Here is an 18,683-nt window from a genome sequence, read left to right on the forward strand (position 1 = left end):
ATCAATGATATTTTCAGGCAAAGGTCCTATTAAGTGCAGCGTTAAGCATACGTTCAATATCAATACTTTTGATACAACTACTGTTAAATTTAGACACTTTAAGATCAAAATCAAATCAGCATGTATTTGTTTAGCCCTTTTTACAGGCAAGCATGTCACAGAGGGCTTAAGCCCATAGCCAACATAAGATCAGTGCAAGAGTTCAACCTCAATCTATGAAACGTTTACACACACCCCGTTTTACAGCACTTTAGTAGACATTTTTACAATTCCTAACCTACTTTTTACATTTTTGTTATCTATGTGCGAGTCCTTTCTTGCTGCATTAAAAGTAACACATCGAAACTGGCCGTTAAATTTCAGAATAAGTTATTGGCTAAAACATTACTGTAGACTAACCTTTTTTGAGAGGCATTCATTCCTAGACGCGTGCTTCCTCATTCTGGACGGGCCAGCTAGCATCAGATTTAAAAAGTTAAATAATTTAACATTTGGCTCGCTAATCCTTTTATAAAGCAGGATGTTCGAAGCATGCTTGGATCAAGGACTAACTCTGAAGAAAGTTTTGGATGCTTTGAAAGACCTTATTTCAGAAGCGTGTTGGAATGTGAATTCTGCGGGTTTTTCTCTTCAAAGCATGGACCCATCTCATGTGTCCCTCGTGCAACTTAACCTGCGCAGTGATGGATTCAAAATATATCGCTGTGATCGCAATATCGCTATAGGAGTTAATGTAGCCAGGTAAATACAAAGGCAATACGTTGAGCTCGGTGTGTCAACGAATTCTTAGTATGAATAGTAAAACTGACAATGGATTACAGCTTGTACAAGATAGTGAGATGCGCAGGGAACGAGGACACAATCACTCTCCGTTTTCGTGACAACGCAGACAGTCTTTTCTTGACGTTTGTGACAGAAAGTGAGAATGTTAAGATTGTAGGCTACACACACAAACATACTATCGGATATTTCAAGATTATATGTATTAAAACAGAAGCACGTGTATCTCATGAAACCCAACCTGTCAACAATGATTGTTTTGGGGGGATAGATCAGGAGAAGGTGTCAGACTACATCACGAAGTTGATGGACTTGGATGTGGAGCAGCTAAGCATTCCAGTTAGTAGACCATATTTTAGAGCTGTTCTCACATTCAACACAGGAAGCAAGCCCTTTCCATGCCAACTCTGTTGCCAACCATGTAAGATTATCTTCCCTTGTTAGGAGCGGGATTACAGAAGTGTGGTGAGGATGCCATCCGAGGAGTCTGCTCGCAGTTGCAGAGACATGACTCAAATCAGGGATGCTGTAATGATTACCCGTGTAGAGGGAGGGGTCCTGTTTTCTGCTAGTGGTTAGCTGGGTACTGGGAACATCAAGCTGTCCCAGAACTCCAGCGTCGATGAGGATGAGGCGGTGAGTCAGGCCTGAGATGTTACTAGCTGTCTGTCTGACTGGATGTCTGTGTGTGTTGCTGACCAGCTGTCTGATTGAATGTGTGTTTGACTGACTGGCTGACTGACTGGTTGTCTCTGGAAGCACATTGTCTCTAGCAGACCAGAGGTCCTCAAACTTTTTTCTGCGAGGGCAAGATAATTTTCCTTCCTTTATGGGGCCGGGTCGGTCTGTAACAGAAAATGACATGGGCCAGAGTGACTACCAGTATTATTGTGGAGATTTTATTATGATTTTTAATGTATTTATTATGCTAGATTTGTTTATTTTTTTGTTATGTACCATACATCCGTACATATTAAGGGGTATATAGCCTAGGGGTATATAGTGCATTATTACTATTGTAATGGCCTTTTTTCATATTCATTGCTATTGAAATCAAAATATTTACTTACGTATGTGTCTCTGGCATTGTTCAGAGGGCCGGTCCAAATGCGTGGGCGGGCCGTAGTTTGGGGACCCCTGGTGTAGACAGTCAAAAGAAGAGAAAACAATATACATCCTACTGCTGCGGTGCACCACTATTTCCAACACTTGATTTTGTGTCCATGTCTTCGGACTGCCCAAGAATAATTGAGCTATGTCCTTCTCTGTTTCTACTAGGTGATTGTTGAGATCAATGAGCCTGTTCACTTCCTCTTTGCCCTCCGCTAACCTCAGCTTCTTTACCAGAGCCACTCCTCTCTCTAAGACCGTGTCCCTCAGCATGTCAGCTGACATCCCACGAGGTAACGTGAGCTCTGATTGGTCAAGCATGTCCATATTTTACATTCCCAAGGGATACAGTCATTCTGATCTCAGTTGAATCTGCACTATCCCTGTTGTAGTGGCAAGAAGAGAAAGTGGCAATGGGAAGTAGTTCATTAGTCGTGACGCCACTCTGTCAAATGTTCCTACCGTGTGCGGCATGTTTAACGACTGTATCATATGTTAGCTGGTACGATATATTTTCTGAGATTCAGAACTGGGTTTAGTGATTCACAACTGATGGATTTATGCTGTCTCTCTCCTTCAGTGGTGGAGTACGATATCAAAGACATGGAACACATCAAGTTATTTCCTGACTCCTAAAATTGACAATGAGTCATCCTAACCTCAGTCAGACAGCTGGGACGGACTTTTGGATCAGGTGTTACATGCTATAGGCTGCTTGTTCAGTGTAGTCTATAAGAATGTTCTCAGTCTTATTTGAGATGTGGCAAAAGCAAAAACATCATGCAAAATATATTTTTCATTTATTAGGTTTAAAATCCTTTGAAACCAAGAATGTTTACAACATGTTCAGATAAAACGTATCACTAATAAAATCAAATGTTCAAGTTTTTTGAGTGTACGGTAGTGCTGTTTATTGGCATGGGCACATGCACTAGCTATCTATGGCCGCTAGATGGCAAACATGGGATTGTTCTCAATCTGTCTACCCACTCGTCCCTTTAAGCTAAAGTAGAAAGTTGAAGACAAAGGGCTTGGGCAAACACAGACTTGTTATGGAGGGTAATTAAGTTATAAGCTTTGCTAATGCCTGATAAAAACCATGACGGCGTCTGCTTTGCTTCCCAGGTCGCCAGTATTTAATTAACGAGAGAGACGGCTTAAGAGGAAGTTAATTACAGAGTAAAAGTCTTGCCACTCCGACTCCTGTGAGTTTGGGTACATTCACACTGTAGATGTTGAGTGGGCTTGTGTGACCATGACTGTGAACCTTGAGTTGTTAACTATAATAATGTTAACGTTTTCATCCAAAACAATATACAGAGGGGGGGGGGGGGGGTTCAAAACCTGCAAACTCATGATCTGCATTCAAATGCTTGAACACCCCAAACACTGGTAGAGTCTACAATGTACTGCTGGAGTATTCATATGGTATTTAAGTCACCCCATATACACCATACCCACGCAGCCCAACCATGAGTAAGACTCAAGCTATTCTGTACATCTATAAATAATGATGTGCTACTGAATAACCTAGACCAAGTTCAGGTGTGCAGGCGGTAAGATTCTCGTCTTGAGTGACAGAAGCTTTAACGAGACCTGATCACCCTAACGTATCACTGCTCCTCACTGCACTGCAAGCCTGACTGTCACGCATCAGTCTGGCACAGAGCTAAAAGTAGAAATGCAGACAGACCGTTCCCTGACTCTCACCACAGATAAACTGTTAGAACCTTTAACTGTTAGAACCTCTAACCACAGATACACTGTTAGAACCTCTAACTGTTAGAACCTCTAACCACAGATACACTGTTAGAACCTCTAACTGTTAGAACCTCTAACCACAGATACACTGTTTAGAACCTCTAACTGTTAGAACCTTTAACCACAGATACACTGTTAGAGCCTTTAACCACAGATACACTGTTAGAACCTTTAACCACAGATACACTGTAAAAACCTCTAACCACAGATACACTGTTAGAACCTCTAACCACAGATATACTGTTAGAACCTCTAACCACAGATACACTGTTAGAACCTCTAACTGTTAGAACCTTTAACCACAGATACACTGTTAGAACCTCTAACCACAGATACACTGTTGGAACTATTGAATGAATGGCCCTTCATTTTCTGCTGTACTTTCTGTCCACCACTTGTCAGTGTCTCAGCCTGAGCTCACCTTTGACCCCGTCCCTCAGCTGAGAACAAGAGCATGACAAGTGTCACCTGCGTTCTGTCTAAATTGACTATATATAAACCCCATCTGTTCCTTTGTGCCATGCCAGATTGGACCAGTATTTTTCCTGTGCATTTGCTATTGCTATTATAGATTCTTGACAGACCTCTGCCTGTTTTTGACCTTGACTTTGCCTATCATTTTATGGATTGTGTGTTTTGTGTTTGCTCGTCCCTGTAAATCTTGCCTGTCCCAGTATTTCGAGCCTGGCCGCTGTTTTCGTACCAGTTTTGTAAAAATATGTTGTGCACTTTTCACTGTGCCTTGGTTTCCTGCTCTGCATCTCACACTTACATCCGTTAATTGTCGCTTCGGAGAAAAATAGGTGTTAAATTCATAAAAAGGACATTTCTGAATGTATGTAGTCTTCTCAACTTGTGCTGTTGCAGATGGCACATTGCTGTTGTGGGAACAGTCTTTTGTTCCCTGAGCAGCAAATAGACTCATGATCCTTTTGTCACGATTCACATCTGTTGTTTGAGCAAGTTTGGACTGTATGTTTGTGTTCTTTTGTTCCTTCACTAATTGCTATTTGAAAATACTGACAAATATTTTCACTGGCCTGTCTTTCCCAATGCAATAAAATGAACGGATAAGCAAAAAAACGAATCATTTCAATGTCTTCTTCCAAGTTAAACGTGTTTCATTATCATTGAATAGTTCACTCATAGGTCTGAATAAAAATTACCCTATATGAAATGACTGACATAAAGAAGGGGTATGAGAGAAAGAGCGAGCTAGGGAGGAAGATGACAGAGAGTAGGAGGAAGATTAAAGAGGAGCATGGGGAAAATGACAGAGTGCAAAAAGAGGAATTTTAAAAAGAGATTCGAGAGAGAAAAGCTGAAGCAAAGATAGAGAGCATATTAAATTGTGTGCGCGTGTGTCTATGCAATGTAAATTGTGTGTGTCTTTGTTCCCATGGACCATGTGAGCCCCATGAATTAATCTTGGAAACGACCAAAATAGACATGCACACTCAAACACACATACACACATACACTCTCACAGCGTCAATTAAAGTGAACATTGGTCTGTAATACACCAGGGAAGCCTGGAGCTCGTTGGAACGGACTGTGGGGGCTAAAAATAGCCCGTGTCTGCAGGAACGAGATAGACCTGTAGGCAGATAGGCTCTCACAGACACATGGGGACAGACAGGAATACACCAGCTCTCTCAAGCAATGTCAACAAAAAACGATTTGAGTAGTGCATAGGTTATTATAGTGTATGTGGTATACGTGCCCCAATGCCACAATAAAACATAATGAAGGATGATATTGCGAATGTTGTAGAGACATTCACGCAAACATTCAGTTTATATTGTATGCTATTGTATCATCTCGTTGTGTCTGGGTCAGCGCATTTCAGAGATATGTTGTATCATAATTTGGTTTGTCTGTCCAACTTTCTCTCATTCTTCCATGCCTGTAAAAGCCCCCTCAACACTGCATAGCAACAGTTCCCACAGCAACATACTCCCGAAACGGACTCTCTGTTTTCCTTTCTTTCTGCTGCTTTCTAGCGCTCTTTGTTACCTTCTCTCTCACACTCTTTCAATCTGTTTTTTTCTTTGTCTCTCTTTTACATATGCAGGCTGTGAAGCACGGAGACATACTCCAAGAGAGAAGGTAAGCCAAGGGGCACCTTTTGGTACAAACCAAAATCATTAACGAAACAGAGTTATGTCGGCGTGTTTCTTCTTCTTCCAGGGTCTCTTCCTCTAGTCCTCCTGGCTCATGTGTTTGGTCTCTTCTCTCCTTACGGCAAGTCTGTGTAGCACAAAAACCATGTCAACCCCCATATCACCCCTTTTGGTCCCCTTTTGTACTCACCAGGAGTGGGGTAGATGAGGCACAGGTGTGCCTCGTTGAGGCTTTGCTTCGGTAACCAGGCCAAAGGACTGCCAGGCCCACGCACACCCACACACCAACTTTTTACTGTGTTGACAGTTTGACACATTCTATTTGACAAAACAGTAAATGAATGACTACAGATTGGGCTTTACAATGGGTAAAGAACAAAGCTGCGGTGCATGTTGTGTGAACTGGAACCATAACAAGACTTCTTTGGGGGAAGGGAGGCAACATCCTCTGCCGGCGTTCATTTACCTCCTAAAGAACGTGAAAGACTAGACAGCATCTGCTGAAAAACGACAAAAACAAAAAGAATACAATAAAAACAAGAAAAACAATACTAACTAAACCGTCCGAAAAGGAATAGGAAGAAGCATATTCATTTAACCCTACCCCTCCAGTTCTCAGTATCATCAGATTGGCGTCATGTTAATATGATATCCCATGGTAAGACATTGTTTCATACACTGCACATATTTACAACAAAGAGAAACAGAGAGCAAAAACAAAGAAATCTCGTGAGTTTTAGTTTATAAATTATATGCAGCCGATATATCTTTCAACGCCTTAAGAGACCCAGGCTTCATCCTCGTGGTGTTACTGCGAATCCAGGCCTGCTTGGTTTCTCCATGGGATTAGGTAAGGAGGCGGCTCTGCACTTTAAACCTAATGAAAACACTTCATTATATCTTCCAGTGCAACAGGGAGATAAATGCAGATAGGAGAGCCATTTCAGTTCATCTCATTATTTGGACATATGACCCAGAAGAGAACACTGGTTGTCGGAGTCTCAAGTAGGTTTTGGGAAGGCTTAGGCCTACTTCATTCCTATTTGATGGTTTTCCACAGAAGGTTAACACATTAACTCAATCTTGGTAGAGCTTAGGCAGGTCCATAGTACAGACAAAGGACGGGGTTCCAAGATTCGTTAAGAAGCTCTTAAGGCTCAGAGCTTCTTAGAAGCGTTCTAAGAACGCTCTAGAACGCTCTTAGAACTTAGCGTTAAGAGCTTCTTAACGAATATGGGAAACCCGGCCAAACACTATAGCCTAATAAATCAAATGGAAATTATAATTGGTTATCACTGTTTCCAATTATGTAGAATGTAGAATAAATGTGGTGACCACGGACTCCAAGGCACATTTATTACAACTGCCCACATTCTGCTGTCTTCACGCCACAGCAGGCTAACTGGTGGAATAATGTCCTTACCGTTCCACTAATAGGCCTACCCCCTTCAACAAAGACACAACGAGGGATTGCGCATCCACTTATCTTCTGCTCTGCTTGTACAGTTAAATCCCTCTGGCTCAACCGCTGTTATCAGTGGAGCAGTGCTGTGGATTCTTAAAGGAATTCTCGTCAGTTAGAGGACGTCCGAAAGTGGGGTTGACGAGCTGGAGAGTGAATGCTAACAACCCGTTTCGGACTGGGTCTCCTGGAGGGTGATACGTGAAAGGCAGTCAGTGTACTCAAACCACCTTAAAGCGTCTCTTCCAGTAGACGCTCGAGGTGCAAGGCTTGTTCTGCATACAAGGTACACATTGTAAGGGAACGCTGATCAACTTACACGTCAAGTTTGTTTATGTAAGTGTTTGCATGTGGACGAGGCAATGTGCGCGATCAGGACCATGGACAGCGAGCCAGTAGACTTAAACGTGAATCATGAAATATTCTCGCGCTCTCTCTCTCTCTCTCTCTCTCTCTCTCTCTCTCTCTCTCTCTCTCTCTCTCTCTCTCTCTCTCTCTGTCTCTCTCTGTCTCGCTCTCCCTTTCTCATCGTAGCTGATAAGGCGTCTGTGTATTTTCCAGGGTTGCGGCTAAATGAAATCATCAAACTTAAAGTGCGCACCACAAAACGAGCTTCTCAGAGCGTTTAACTCAAGTACCAATTACCTTGACTCCATGCAGGTATGTTGAATAATATCTACCTTTGGTGCTTGACAGAAGTAGTACAGTCGAGATCGTTTTTTTAAAGAACTGACTTATTTTGTGGTGTTTAAGATCAAGTTGATATCCTGTCAGTAATGTGTGATTGTCTCATTGACAACATGTTGTCATCGACGTAACTGGCCGTTATGTTTTGACAGTTTATCGTATGACAATTTCTATTTGATCACCTGAATTACAATTGTTATAAGGTTTGATACAGATGCTCAGTATGTTTACAGTTTACGTTAAAGGCTATTTGGGAATTGGACGACGACGGATTATCTCCTGTGCTTTGAGGAAAGCACTTCACACGCACACAGATTTTCATTCGTTGTCTTCCAAACCTATTCAATTGCATCAGTTTACTTGACAGCTAGACCTTTTCATGAATCCAAGTTATCAGATATAAAGTGACGTAATGGAGGACGAGTGCCATCACAGGATGTTGACGGTTAAAAATAAGTTTGGAACGGTAGGATTGATTGGATGAATATGAGGAATGGTTGGATGAGAAGGAGGCATGTCATGCAAGTGTCCGTTTGGAGTTCATCTTGTAGGGCCAGCTACTTCCTGCAATAATGTGGATGTAGCGTGAAAAGACCACACACAACCTCAGGTTCATAGAGCACTCTGTTCTTCGGTGTGCTGTCTTTCCCTGGTCTTCCTCTGGGTACTTGGTTGAAGTTTTTATAAAAGACTTGTGGTGTCTAGTTTCAATTGGTCCTCTCATCCACCCCATGTCACAAAACACTCATGGGACTCAAATATAAGGAGTTTGCTGAGTAGAGTGTGTGAGTAAGATACAGACACATACAGGCCTACTGTAACTTACTCTGTTGTAAAAAAAAAAGAAAAAAAAAAGGGATTGTGTTCTTAAACCAAAACAAAAAGCCTGTGTATGGGAATCCCTCTGAGACTGGCCATCTCTCTTTCCTTTGCACAAACAGTTTTGGAGACCATCGACCCAAACTCACCGACGACATTACACTCTCCATGTTACAGTATGTCCACCTGACTGCTCTTCCTCCGGTTGTATGTACCGCTTTTGAGTCATGGAGAGAGAGAGAGAGAGAGAGAGAGAGAGAGAGAGAGAGAGAGAGAGAGAGAGAGAGAGAGAGAGAGAGAGAGGGAGAGAGAGAGAGACACTGCCTCTCTCTCTCTCTGTGGCATTAATCAGTCGAGTCTCAGATGCTCCAATCAGTCAACCATGATGAGCATGACTCTGCCATGTTTTTCATGTGAACCACTCTACAACCCTTTCGGGCAACTAAAGAATTTCTAAATATGGCGAAGAAAAGGTTATGTAATGAAAAGCTTCTTTTTTTTCTCTCCACACAAAGCAACTGTAAAAGGAACAACACACAATTAAATACAGTATGGTACAGGAGATGTTCTTAGAGTAAATCGTGTTTGAGTCAGTGGAAAAAGCAAGGATATCAAAAGGTAATGCAATCCGACTGAAAATGAATTATTCATCAATCAGTTCATCGGGGCAAATTCAACTTTATTTTTCTGTGATCCCCTATTGTGAAAACAGTTTTAGAAATGTGCATTTTATGAATTTCCCATGGGGGTCCTAGAGTAAGTGTTGTGAGAGAGAGAGATGGAGAGAGAGACAGAGAGGGGGAGAGAGAGAGAGAGAGAGAGAGAGAGAGAGAGAGAGAGAGAGACTGCCTGTCTCTCTGTGTGGCGAGAGAGAAAGAGTAGGATGAAAATACCAGTATAAATGTAAAGGTTCAGTTGCACAGCATACTTAACTCTACAAGCCAGTGTAACATTGCATTCACCTCAGGGATAGGTCCCAACAGTTTTCTTTTTATCTTAGATTTTTTTAGGGGATATCCCCATTACTGTCAGGTACAGTAGGTACATTTATACTGGTTAACAGTTTAATTGTGGACTGCCTCATTTCCTCATTTTCCCTCATTTCCTCATTTCCAGTCTCCATGTGCAGTCCATGAGGACAGTAGAGGAATGCTGTGTCTGTGCTGCCCCCCCCCCCCCCACACGCACACAGACATTTACATTTTCAAGGATCAGAAGTGCAAAGTTCCATTGTTATGTAGGAAGGGTCTGTATTTACCTGTCACACCATTGAAGGGGTTTTACAGTGTGTGACCACCAGTGAATCTCTTTCCATTGTCGGATCATGGGGTGGGTGCAGTTAGAAGACGATACAGCCTGCCACCGCACACAGGGCTGGCTGTGTCGCCATGTTAATAATGCAAGATCGTAAATGCCAGCTCCCAAAGTCTTCTGCTCTTGAGTTACCACGTCCTAAAGGGTGCTACTGGCACTGTGTGGATTACAATATGAACTGAGGACAACAGCACAGATGAAAATGTCATTTATAGTTTGCTTTGAGCATGGACCGACCCTGCCTTGTTTTGGATATATTGATTCTGGGCATGTGTGTGTGTGTGTGTGTGTGTGTATGTGTGTCTTGTATCTGTCCCGGTGTTTAACATAGGGACACTGAGACAATCCTTGCAATGGCAGCTGACTCTGATCTTTTATTGATGCTGTTTTAAAGAGAGTGAATTATTGAGTGTGTTTCTCGACGCTCCGTGCGCCCTGGCTTCCTTTCATATTCAAATAAGGAAGGAGGCGGGAGTCAGAGGGATCTCCCCCTCCATGCTCCTTCTGGCTTCAAACACTGCAACAACAACAAGACCCACAGTCCGTCCCCCCCCCCCCCCCCCGCCCACCTTCATCTCCGTGGCGCCCACAGAAAGGCACGGGCGGAGGTGGCCCCTGTGGTGTCTGTCCTTCCGCACGCCTCACCAATCCCAGCCCTTCAATCAGTACGACGGCTATGTCGGCTTGCCTTATGCCCATTATCACCTCTGCGGTGAGCTGCTTTTATTTTCTTTCTCCAGCCGGCCTGCCTTCTCTGAGAGCTGGGGCGTTCAACAGCTTCTGTCACGTGAACGTGGTTCTTCTCTCTCCACCCCAGGCTGATGGGAAGGGGCCGGACAGGGGCCTACTGCCTGATGCCAATGGGAAGGAGCCAAGCCCGGCGGGCCAGAGGGAGGGGGCCAAGTGGCAAAAGCCGAGGATCACCCGGAAGTCTCTGATGAAGTGTTGTCTCGTCAAGTGGATCATCGCCAGCACGGCAACCCAGGATCCAGGTACGGGGGCCCCGAGGCCGCGTGGCGGCAAGCGCAGGCTATGTCGCCGCCGGGGGAACACGTGTGCGAGTGCTGTGGGAGGAGAGAGAAGCCAAGCAGAGAGGAGAGGGAGCAGGAGGGGAGACGACAGGAGCGAGGCTTCCAATCCCCTGGATTATTGAATTTATGAATTTTAATGCCTCCATCCGTCCCATAGAACTCTATTTAAAACTCCCGTCTTCTCATTCCTCCCTTTCCCCGTAGACTGCTTACAACAACGCGCGGTCCTCCCCTCTGTCTCTTGGTGCCACTTTAGCTCTAGATCTCTAGATCTATCTATCAATAGACCTCTTTTCTTCCTCTGTTCGTTTTAGCTCCCTCTTTTGTCCCAGAGAATCGATCATTTAACAGGCTAGTTATGTTCGCTAAGCTGTTGGTCTATTCCCTCTCTCTCTCTCTCTCTCTCTCTCTCTCCCTTCTCTCTCTCTCTCTCTCTCTCTCTCTCTCTCTCTCTCTCCCTCTCCCTCTCTCTCTCTTTATCTCTCTCTCTTTATCTTTCTCTCTTTATCTCTCTCTCTCTTTCCCACATGACATATTGTTTTTTGAACTATCAGTGAGTGTTCATTTGGGAGGCTTGGGAGTCAATGTAAATCAAATCTATCTCAGGCAGAAGGAATGTGGGCAGAGGTTTAAATAAGATTACAGTGACTCATAGCCTCTTGAAACTTTCCTGATTGCTGGAAATGAGTTTAATATCCATGTGATTTTTTACGTATGTGGACCTCTTTTGTGCAGCCATATGGAAAAGCAGACACATTTGTCGGATGTACTAAGTCAGAAAGTCTAGTTGCGCTCCCTTAAAGCTTTACAAAATGGCACTGCCAGGGCCGGCCCAAGCCTTTACGGGGCCTTAAGCAGAATTGATTTGGGGGCCCCTTGGCGTTGTTAATATATATATATATTTCAAAAAACATTAAACTGTAATTTCATGTGCTCTTGGGGCCCTGTGGTGGCCACGGGGGCCCTAAGCAGTCGCTTAGTTAGCTGATGCCTTGGGTCGGCCCTGGGCACCGCCACTCTAAGTAGTTGAAGAAGTCCAAGATGAGAGAGTTGGAAGGCCAGCGTGGGCTGTCATACACCCAGGATGACCTAATTTTCCATGCTTGTCTAAATTATTGACGGTATCTCGCGGTGCATGCTTTAGACAGGGTTTAACATGTGCATGCAAGCGAGGAACACCGAGGCCCTCGCAATCTTCGCGGCCGCATCTGCCGTGTTAATCCTGAAATCTGCCTCTCTGTCTCCACTGCAGCATCTGCCGTGTTAATCCTAAAATCTCCCTCTGTGCTCTGCTTCAACTCTCCAGCCCTCCCACAACCCCACCTCAGAGTGAACTGTGGGGGCAGTGCAACGTTTAGACCACCGATTAGAAACTGTTATTTGAAAGCGTTTTTTTCCCCCTGATTCAGATCAGTCTGGTACATGCATGGCTCCGGGGCGAGAGACTGATTGTGAACCGGTTTTTGGTTGACCAAGGGACAAGTGCGCAGATTACTGTTCTGTTTGTGTGCATGCGTAGGTGTGTGGGTGGGTGCGTGTGCGTGTGCGTGTGTGTACCTCACCATGGTTGAAGCCATAACGTGCATGGATTGCCATCTGCTGGGTGATAGTGAACATAACATAACAGTTCTTGATATGCACGCCAAAGGGGGGGTCTGGTTCTCTTCCTCGTCGTCTCAGCATCAAAACACACATACAGTAGACAGTGTACACGTCATATATTGCTTCTATTATATATCAGGCATATTATTGCATATATTACGACAAATATTGATCACATAGATCAGAATATCAGAAAGGTTATGTGAATACAGTAAAATGTCCTGAAGTGAATGAGAGAATGACAGATCACAGGATGTTCTTGAAGTAATGGAGGGGGGGGGGGGGGCTCTGTATGATATATAGGCCTACACAGTGATCCTTAATGCACCCATTATTGCTCTTATTAAAATTTTATCATGAGATCAGATTAGACACACCCAAATTTCCTGCACCGGAGTCTTCTAAGTCAGTAAGTTGATGCTACGCGGTCAGCATTTTGGGAGCTTGGGAATTGTGCTGTTGCATCCTGTGTTTTGAGAGGAAAACCATTCAAACAGAAGTTTGAAGTTTGAAGACCTCCTGGAGGTGTTGAGCAGGGTCTCACTCACAGTGAGAACTGGACACATCGGAGGCATGCAAGGTATCCATGTTCCTAATGTAACAGCACTTTTAAAAGCAAGATCTCAGAACACTTATCTCTGTTGGGACCAAACAGGCCACAGATCATGTGACCGGACCTCACCACTCCCTGAAAGAGTGCATATTCAAGTACTCCGATCAACTACCCCCCCCCCCCCCCCCCTTTCCTTCTCACCTAAACTTATGCCATTAAGATGTGCACTCTCAGCAGTTGCAAGCTGTCAGAGGATTCTTTCCTGATCCTTCTATCTTCCAACAACAGATCAAAGACTCAGGTCAAAACAAGGAAGTATTGGGTAGGGTAAGAAGATCATCGAGTCAGATATTGGATTGGATGAATTCAAGAAAAAAAATCTCTTCGCTGACACTTATTCAACTCAATTCAACTGACGGCAGGTCTACCAGAGCAGCCTGAATGAGACAGGAGAGACAGGCAGCGCCATGCAGGGCAGGGCAGGGCAGGGCAGGGCAGACTCGCTCGCGCTAAGTGCTGGTCATATTCCACCCCATCAGGAAGATGTGGATCAATGCCTGGTTTACAGCTTTACAGCACATTCTTGTAATGACTAGGCAAACAAGGAAACCTTCTTGCCATCAATTAGAAACTATTAGTAAAAAAAAAAACGACATCGATCCCATCAGGCTTTGGGCTCCGACCCCCCTTTTGTCTCTTTCTCTCTGTGTCTCTCTGTATCACTTGTTCATGAAGCTGTTCATGGAGAACACCCCTGACTGATTTAAGCTTCGAAGGGCTCTGGAGAGACCTGCAGCACGGACAGACAGCTTTCAACTGTGGACCAACTGTAGATGAAGGGGGGAATGTGGTCATGAGCTCTTCTCCATGGTGTTTGGAACGTACCGGACAAACCACATCGACAGAATGAACGGGCTGGACTAAGAGGGAATATGATGAGCACAGATCTGATTTGATGAGGCTATGACGCGAGTGGATTACTTAGATGGTTTTAATACTCGTTATTTGAACTATCACTTGGCTGGTGGAACTCAGCCCATTGGGGACAGAGAGATGAAGGGTGTCACGTACAAGTGTCTGAACGCTGACATGTCGTTTCCTGTCGTCTCGCTCGTACTGTAGTTGGATATTTGTGCGGGGAAGCACCAGGGAATTGTTGTTATGCCGTCGTAAAAGCAGTCAAATGCTAAGGGATTGTCAATTAGTTGCATAGCAAAGGAGTACGCTCCACTGATGTTAGTCAGAGTGGGTGATGGATGGCATGGAAGTGATAGCTTTTGTTGTTGTCATCGCTCTGTTTTATGTGGTGCTCAAGCAGTTTGGCATATGGGAACCCCTGTCATTGGACGGTAAGAGACAGGGGCAGAAAACGTGCTATTTCCGTCCTTCTTTAGATTTGGGCAAGCCTACAGAGATGTCTTCCTATTAGAAATCTCTTGTATGCATTCAAGAAGGAGAAACTTTGGAACTTATACACTGTAACTGCCTCTTTCAAACTGACTGTATATGTTTGTTTTTTTCTCTTATGTTTCCCACATATCCTTCTACAATCTCCCCTCTGTCCTTCACCACATCATTTTTCCTCTTTTCTTTTTATACGTAAGATGGTAAGCGCACACAATAGTAACTCCCTCTTATTTTTTGCTTCAACCAATTGTTGGGGGTTTTACACTCTCATTACAATGTTCCTGCACGGCACCTGTATTTGTTCGCCTCGTTCTTTCGGAGTCTTGCAGCCTCCACTCTTCCTCCTCTGCGGTTCCCTTGCACTTTCACCTGTATACCCTGTCTCTGCCTGCTGCTGTTTTCTTCACCATCTCGTCTTTGTCTTTTCAACCCATTCCCTCCCTACAACTCCTCAATCCCCCCACGCAATGTATCAATCGACTTTGCTGCACATCCTCACGTCGCACTTCTATATCCCGCTCACGCTCTCCTCGTTCTTCCTGCCTTTCGCTTCCTACTTTCTTCCTTCTTTTGCATTGCCCTCCTTTCCTATTCTCTCGGTTTCTCTTCAATCTGTCCCTCTCTATCAGAAAGTGGGGACAGTGATCTGGAGCTGTCTGCCGTTCGTCACCAGCCCGAGGGCTTGGAGCAGCTGCAGGCCCAGACCAAGTTCACCCGGAAGGAGCTTCAGTCGCTTTACAGAGGCTTCAAAAACGTGTGGTTGGGCTCATGGGACCAGGGTGGGCTGGGGATTAGTCATGTGTTGTAACACAGCAATCCAAATGGGAAATAGTTTTTTTTCATTTGATGGAAATACTCTGTCGAGTAATTTTACACCTGGTTGATCCTCCATTGGCAGATGTGTCGACGTACCAAACAGCAGCTTTTGAATTCTAGTGTTCTGTACATTCTAGTAGCCAGTCGGTTTAGTTTGGCGTCACACCAAGACAAGACCTAAGGGCTGCCTTGTTTCCCTCTATACAGGAATGTCCAAGTGGCTTGGTGGATGAGGAAACATTCAAGACTATCTACTCTCAATTCTTCCCTCAGGGAGGTATGTGTGTGATGCAAGCTCAGTAGAGGAGATGCCATAGTAGCAGACACTGCTACCGATCAATCCCCCAGAGTCAAACATTCACTTATACAAACTTTTAAAACCATTTACAGTTTAGTCAGATAGTTACTAATTTACAAATCCCTGACCCTACGTCTCTTGCATGGTCAACTTTGGTACTGTTTAGAGAAAGTCTATTCATATGAAACTGTAGTTATATATAGTTGAACGTTGTACATCATTTGTGTTACTGCTTCACAGATGCCACCACATACGCACATTTTCTGTTCAATGCTTTTGACTCGGACAGGAATGGCTCCATACGTTTTGAGGTAAGCCGAGCATGGTGTCCATAACGACCGCTAATTCTTGTCAAATGTATGTAATCGCTCCTAACAATGTGTTTGATATGAGCTAACCAAAGGCAGGTGTTACAGCAACGCTGACTTTTTCAACCTTCTTTGGAAGGACTTTGTGATTGGGTTGTCAGTGCTACTAAGAGGGTCTGTGACAGAAAAGCTGCGTTGGGCTTTCAACCTGTACGATATCAACAAAGACGGCTACGTCACTAAAGAGGTACAGTGACAACCAGTCCTTCTATGGTGCCATGACTACATGGTGCCATGACTACATGGCGCCATGACTACACGGCACCATAGTGCTACATTTTCATATTCTGCAGCATTACAAAAAACTGTCAATCGTGTGCTAACACACACATACACAATTTAGGATTCTGTAATTGTTTTGTTTCTTTTTCAGGAGATGCTGGCCATTATGACATCCATTTATGATATGATGGGCAGATATACGTCCCCCAGTGTACGCGACGATGACCCTGTAGAGCATGTCGAGAAGTTCTTTCAGGTACACGTGTCTAGATTCCAGTGGCCATGCTCCACGTTTGACAATGTTGTGACAGTGGGTAACTTCTTTTAAGGCCTTACTGATGTGCTATTTTGACCTCTTTAAGAAAATGGACCGTAACCGAGACGGGGTAGTGACCATCGATGAGTTTATTGAGACATGTCAAAAGGTAAACACGTCTTGTGCTGTCATTTTGTAAAGTGATACTAGCAGTGGGTTCAATCTCAGACTTCCCTGTTTTGTTGTCAAACCGCACAATGTGACCTTGTAGGTTAAGACGTATTAGATAATATCCAATTGCTGTGAAAGTACCGAGTCAATATAGGGAATAGTTAAGTACGAGTTCAAGACAAATTCAACGTCTTTATTACATATGTAAGGTGCAGGTGTCTGATACACTCAAGTTAAGTATCTCAGAGGACTGGACAAAGAATACAGAAAAGAAGGGCAGTTAATGTGGGCACAATATGGGAGGTTTTACTCCCATAAGAATGTTAGGGGGTGACATCAACACAGCCTTCGCAAGCACAGACAGACGACGCTGCATTCATGGTGCTAGATAGCGTTTGTTTAGGCTTTAGATAGGGTTCCTAGAAATGGCCCTGACGTTCCATCTTCTCATGAGCTAATATAGAAGGGCATAGTTCAAACGTTGTTTATGATATTCGGAGCATTCCAAACCGTGTAAAAGTAATAAAGGAATCATTCATTATTTGTAATCGCTTAGTGACATACCTCTTCATACGTTATAGTGTCAGCTGTTGACAGCGCCAGTATGATCTTCCCTTAAAACCAACCAACCAACATCAACTGTTCCATCCCATCTGTCTTTCTTCACCAGGATGAAAACATCATGGCCTCCATGCAGCTTTTCGAGAACGTCATCTAGGATCAGCTTAGCCCAACCGTTGACCCTGGATGAATCTGCCCGAGTCTCCGTGACCTCACATGGCTTCCAATGTTGTGAGCCTGCTGGCACCGGACTCCGCATTTTGTTTGTTCGGATGGAGGACTGGGAGGTTGACAGGATGGAATGATGAATGCCTTTATTGTCATAACAATGTAATTCAATAACTGCCAGGGGGATGTTCACAAAAATACCTTTGTACATGTGTCCTATGGGCTGTTTGGTTTCACATGGTAAAAAGTGTTAGTTCCACGTGGTGAAAAATGATCATGATACAGTTCTTCCTCTTCATTGGGGACATTAAGGAATAACAAAAGGGGAAAAGATGTGTTCATGACGACTGTACTACTATTGTAGAACTTGCATGTTTGCCTGAAACTTTTGTAAATTGTGCACATATCAATACAACGGAATGCAAGTGTGATTGTGGTTGATTACCCTGAAACAGCTGTATCATATGTTCTTCACGTGAACATTGGTGGAGGATGCCGAGCGGAAGTGAGGTGGTGCTTGGCAGAGTTCGAGCTCTGATTGGTGAGCGGACAGGCGAGGCTGACAGTTTGGGAACGTAAATGAAAAGCAGCATGTAAGCGTGCACCAAATAACGTTGAAACAGTTATTCTTGCATGAACTGTGTGAAAGGAGATTAGTGGCACAAACAGTGACCGTCAAACAAACGCACGGAGACAGGAAGCGCCGCTTCGGAGTTGGCCGATACCTTTTAATGCTCCTGTCAAAATTAAAGGTGAGGTGTTGTGTTGAAAATTGCCCCGCTGCCAGAATCTACTCTATATACTCTAATCTATATATCAAATCTATATTTCCTAAGTAACAAAAGAACAACATTATTTAGGCTATAGCCTATTGATCGTATTGCAACACACATTAAAAAGGAGCCAGGTGAACGAGATTGAAGAAATGTCTAAACACGACAGAATGTACTCAACACCCTCTTAAAACCAAGAAAACACGAAAAACAGATCCTTCAAACCAATTAGCAAAGGGTGGGGCCTCAAACTGTCCGAGTTCTGACATTGTTCTCACATCATAGTTTAACCTGCTCCTGCTCTAAGAAGTTGCACAAGTGTTACCGAACTGCAGCAGTAAAATCTTGTGCACTGCCAAATAAGCTTAATATAAATATCCAATTGCCTACATCGTGGAAAA

General features: G+C 43.9%; 1 protein-coding gene and 1 pseudogene across 1 annotated transcript; both read left to right on the top strand.

Moving 5' to 3' along the window:
* The first annotated feature begins 1,086 nt into the window (after window positions 1-1,086).
* On the top strand, window positions 1,087-2,548 carry LOC124463042 (annotated as a pseudogene).
* A 5,241-nt stretch (window positions 2,549-7,789) lies between these two features.
* Window positions 7,790-17,936, top strand: LOC124463037 (calsenilin-like). Its single transcript, XM_047014727.1, has 10 exons — window positions 7,790-7,896; window positions 10,874-11,048; window positions 14,228-14,230; window positions 15,279-15,403; window positions 15,673-15,742; window positions 16,004-16,074; window positions 16,211-16,318; window positions 16,505-16,609; window positions 16,716-16,778; window positions 17,451-17,936. Exons 1-10 carry the CDS (start codon window positions 7,810-7,812, stop codon window positions 17,496-17,498), a joined length of 855 nt encoding a protein of 284 aa, XP_046870683.1. The 5' UTR covers window positions 7,790-7,809; the 3' UTR covers window positions 17,499-17,936.
* The last annotated feature ends 747 nt before the right edge of the window (window positions 17,937-18,683 follow it).

This window comes from Hypomesus transpacificus, unplaced genomic scaffold, assembly GCF_021917145.1.
Source record: "Hypomesus transpacificus isolate Combined female unplaced genomic scaffold, fHypTra1 scaffold_27, whole genome shotgun sequence".
NCBI classification, from domain to species: domain Eukaryota; kingdom Metazoa; phylum Chordata; class Actinopteri; order Osmeriformes; family Osmeridae; genus Hypomesus; species Hypomesus transpacificus.

Bases quoted from the DNA above. Each gene is read 5' to 3' on its own strand.
- LOC124463037 (XM_047014727.1), top strand. From the start codon at position 7,810: ATGAAATCATCAAACTTAAAGTGCGCACCACAAAACGAGCTTCTCAGA. The intron at 7,897-10,873 runs GTATGTTGAATA...TCTCCACCCCAG, and splicing joins ATTACCTTGACTCCATGCAG to GCTGATGGGAAGGGGCCGGA. The intron at 16,610-16,715 runs GTACACGTGTCT...GACCTCTTTAAG, and splicing joins ATGTCGAGAAGTTCTTTCAG to AAAATGGACCGTAACCGAGA.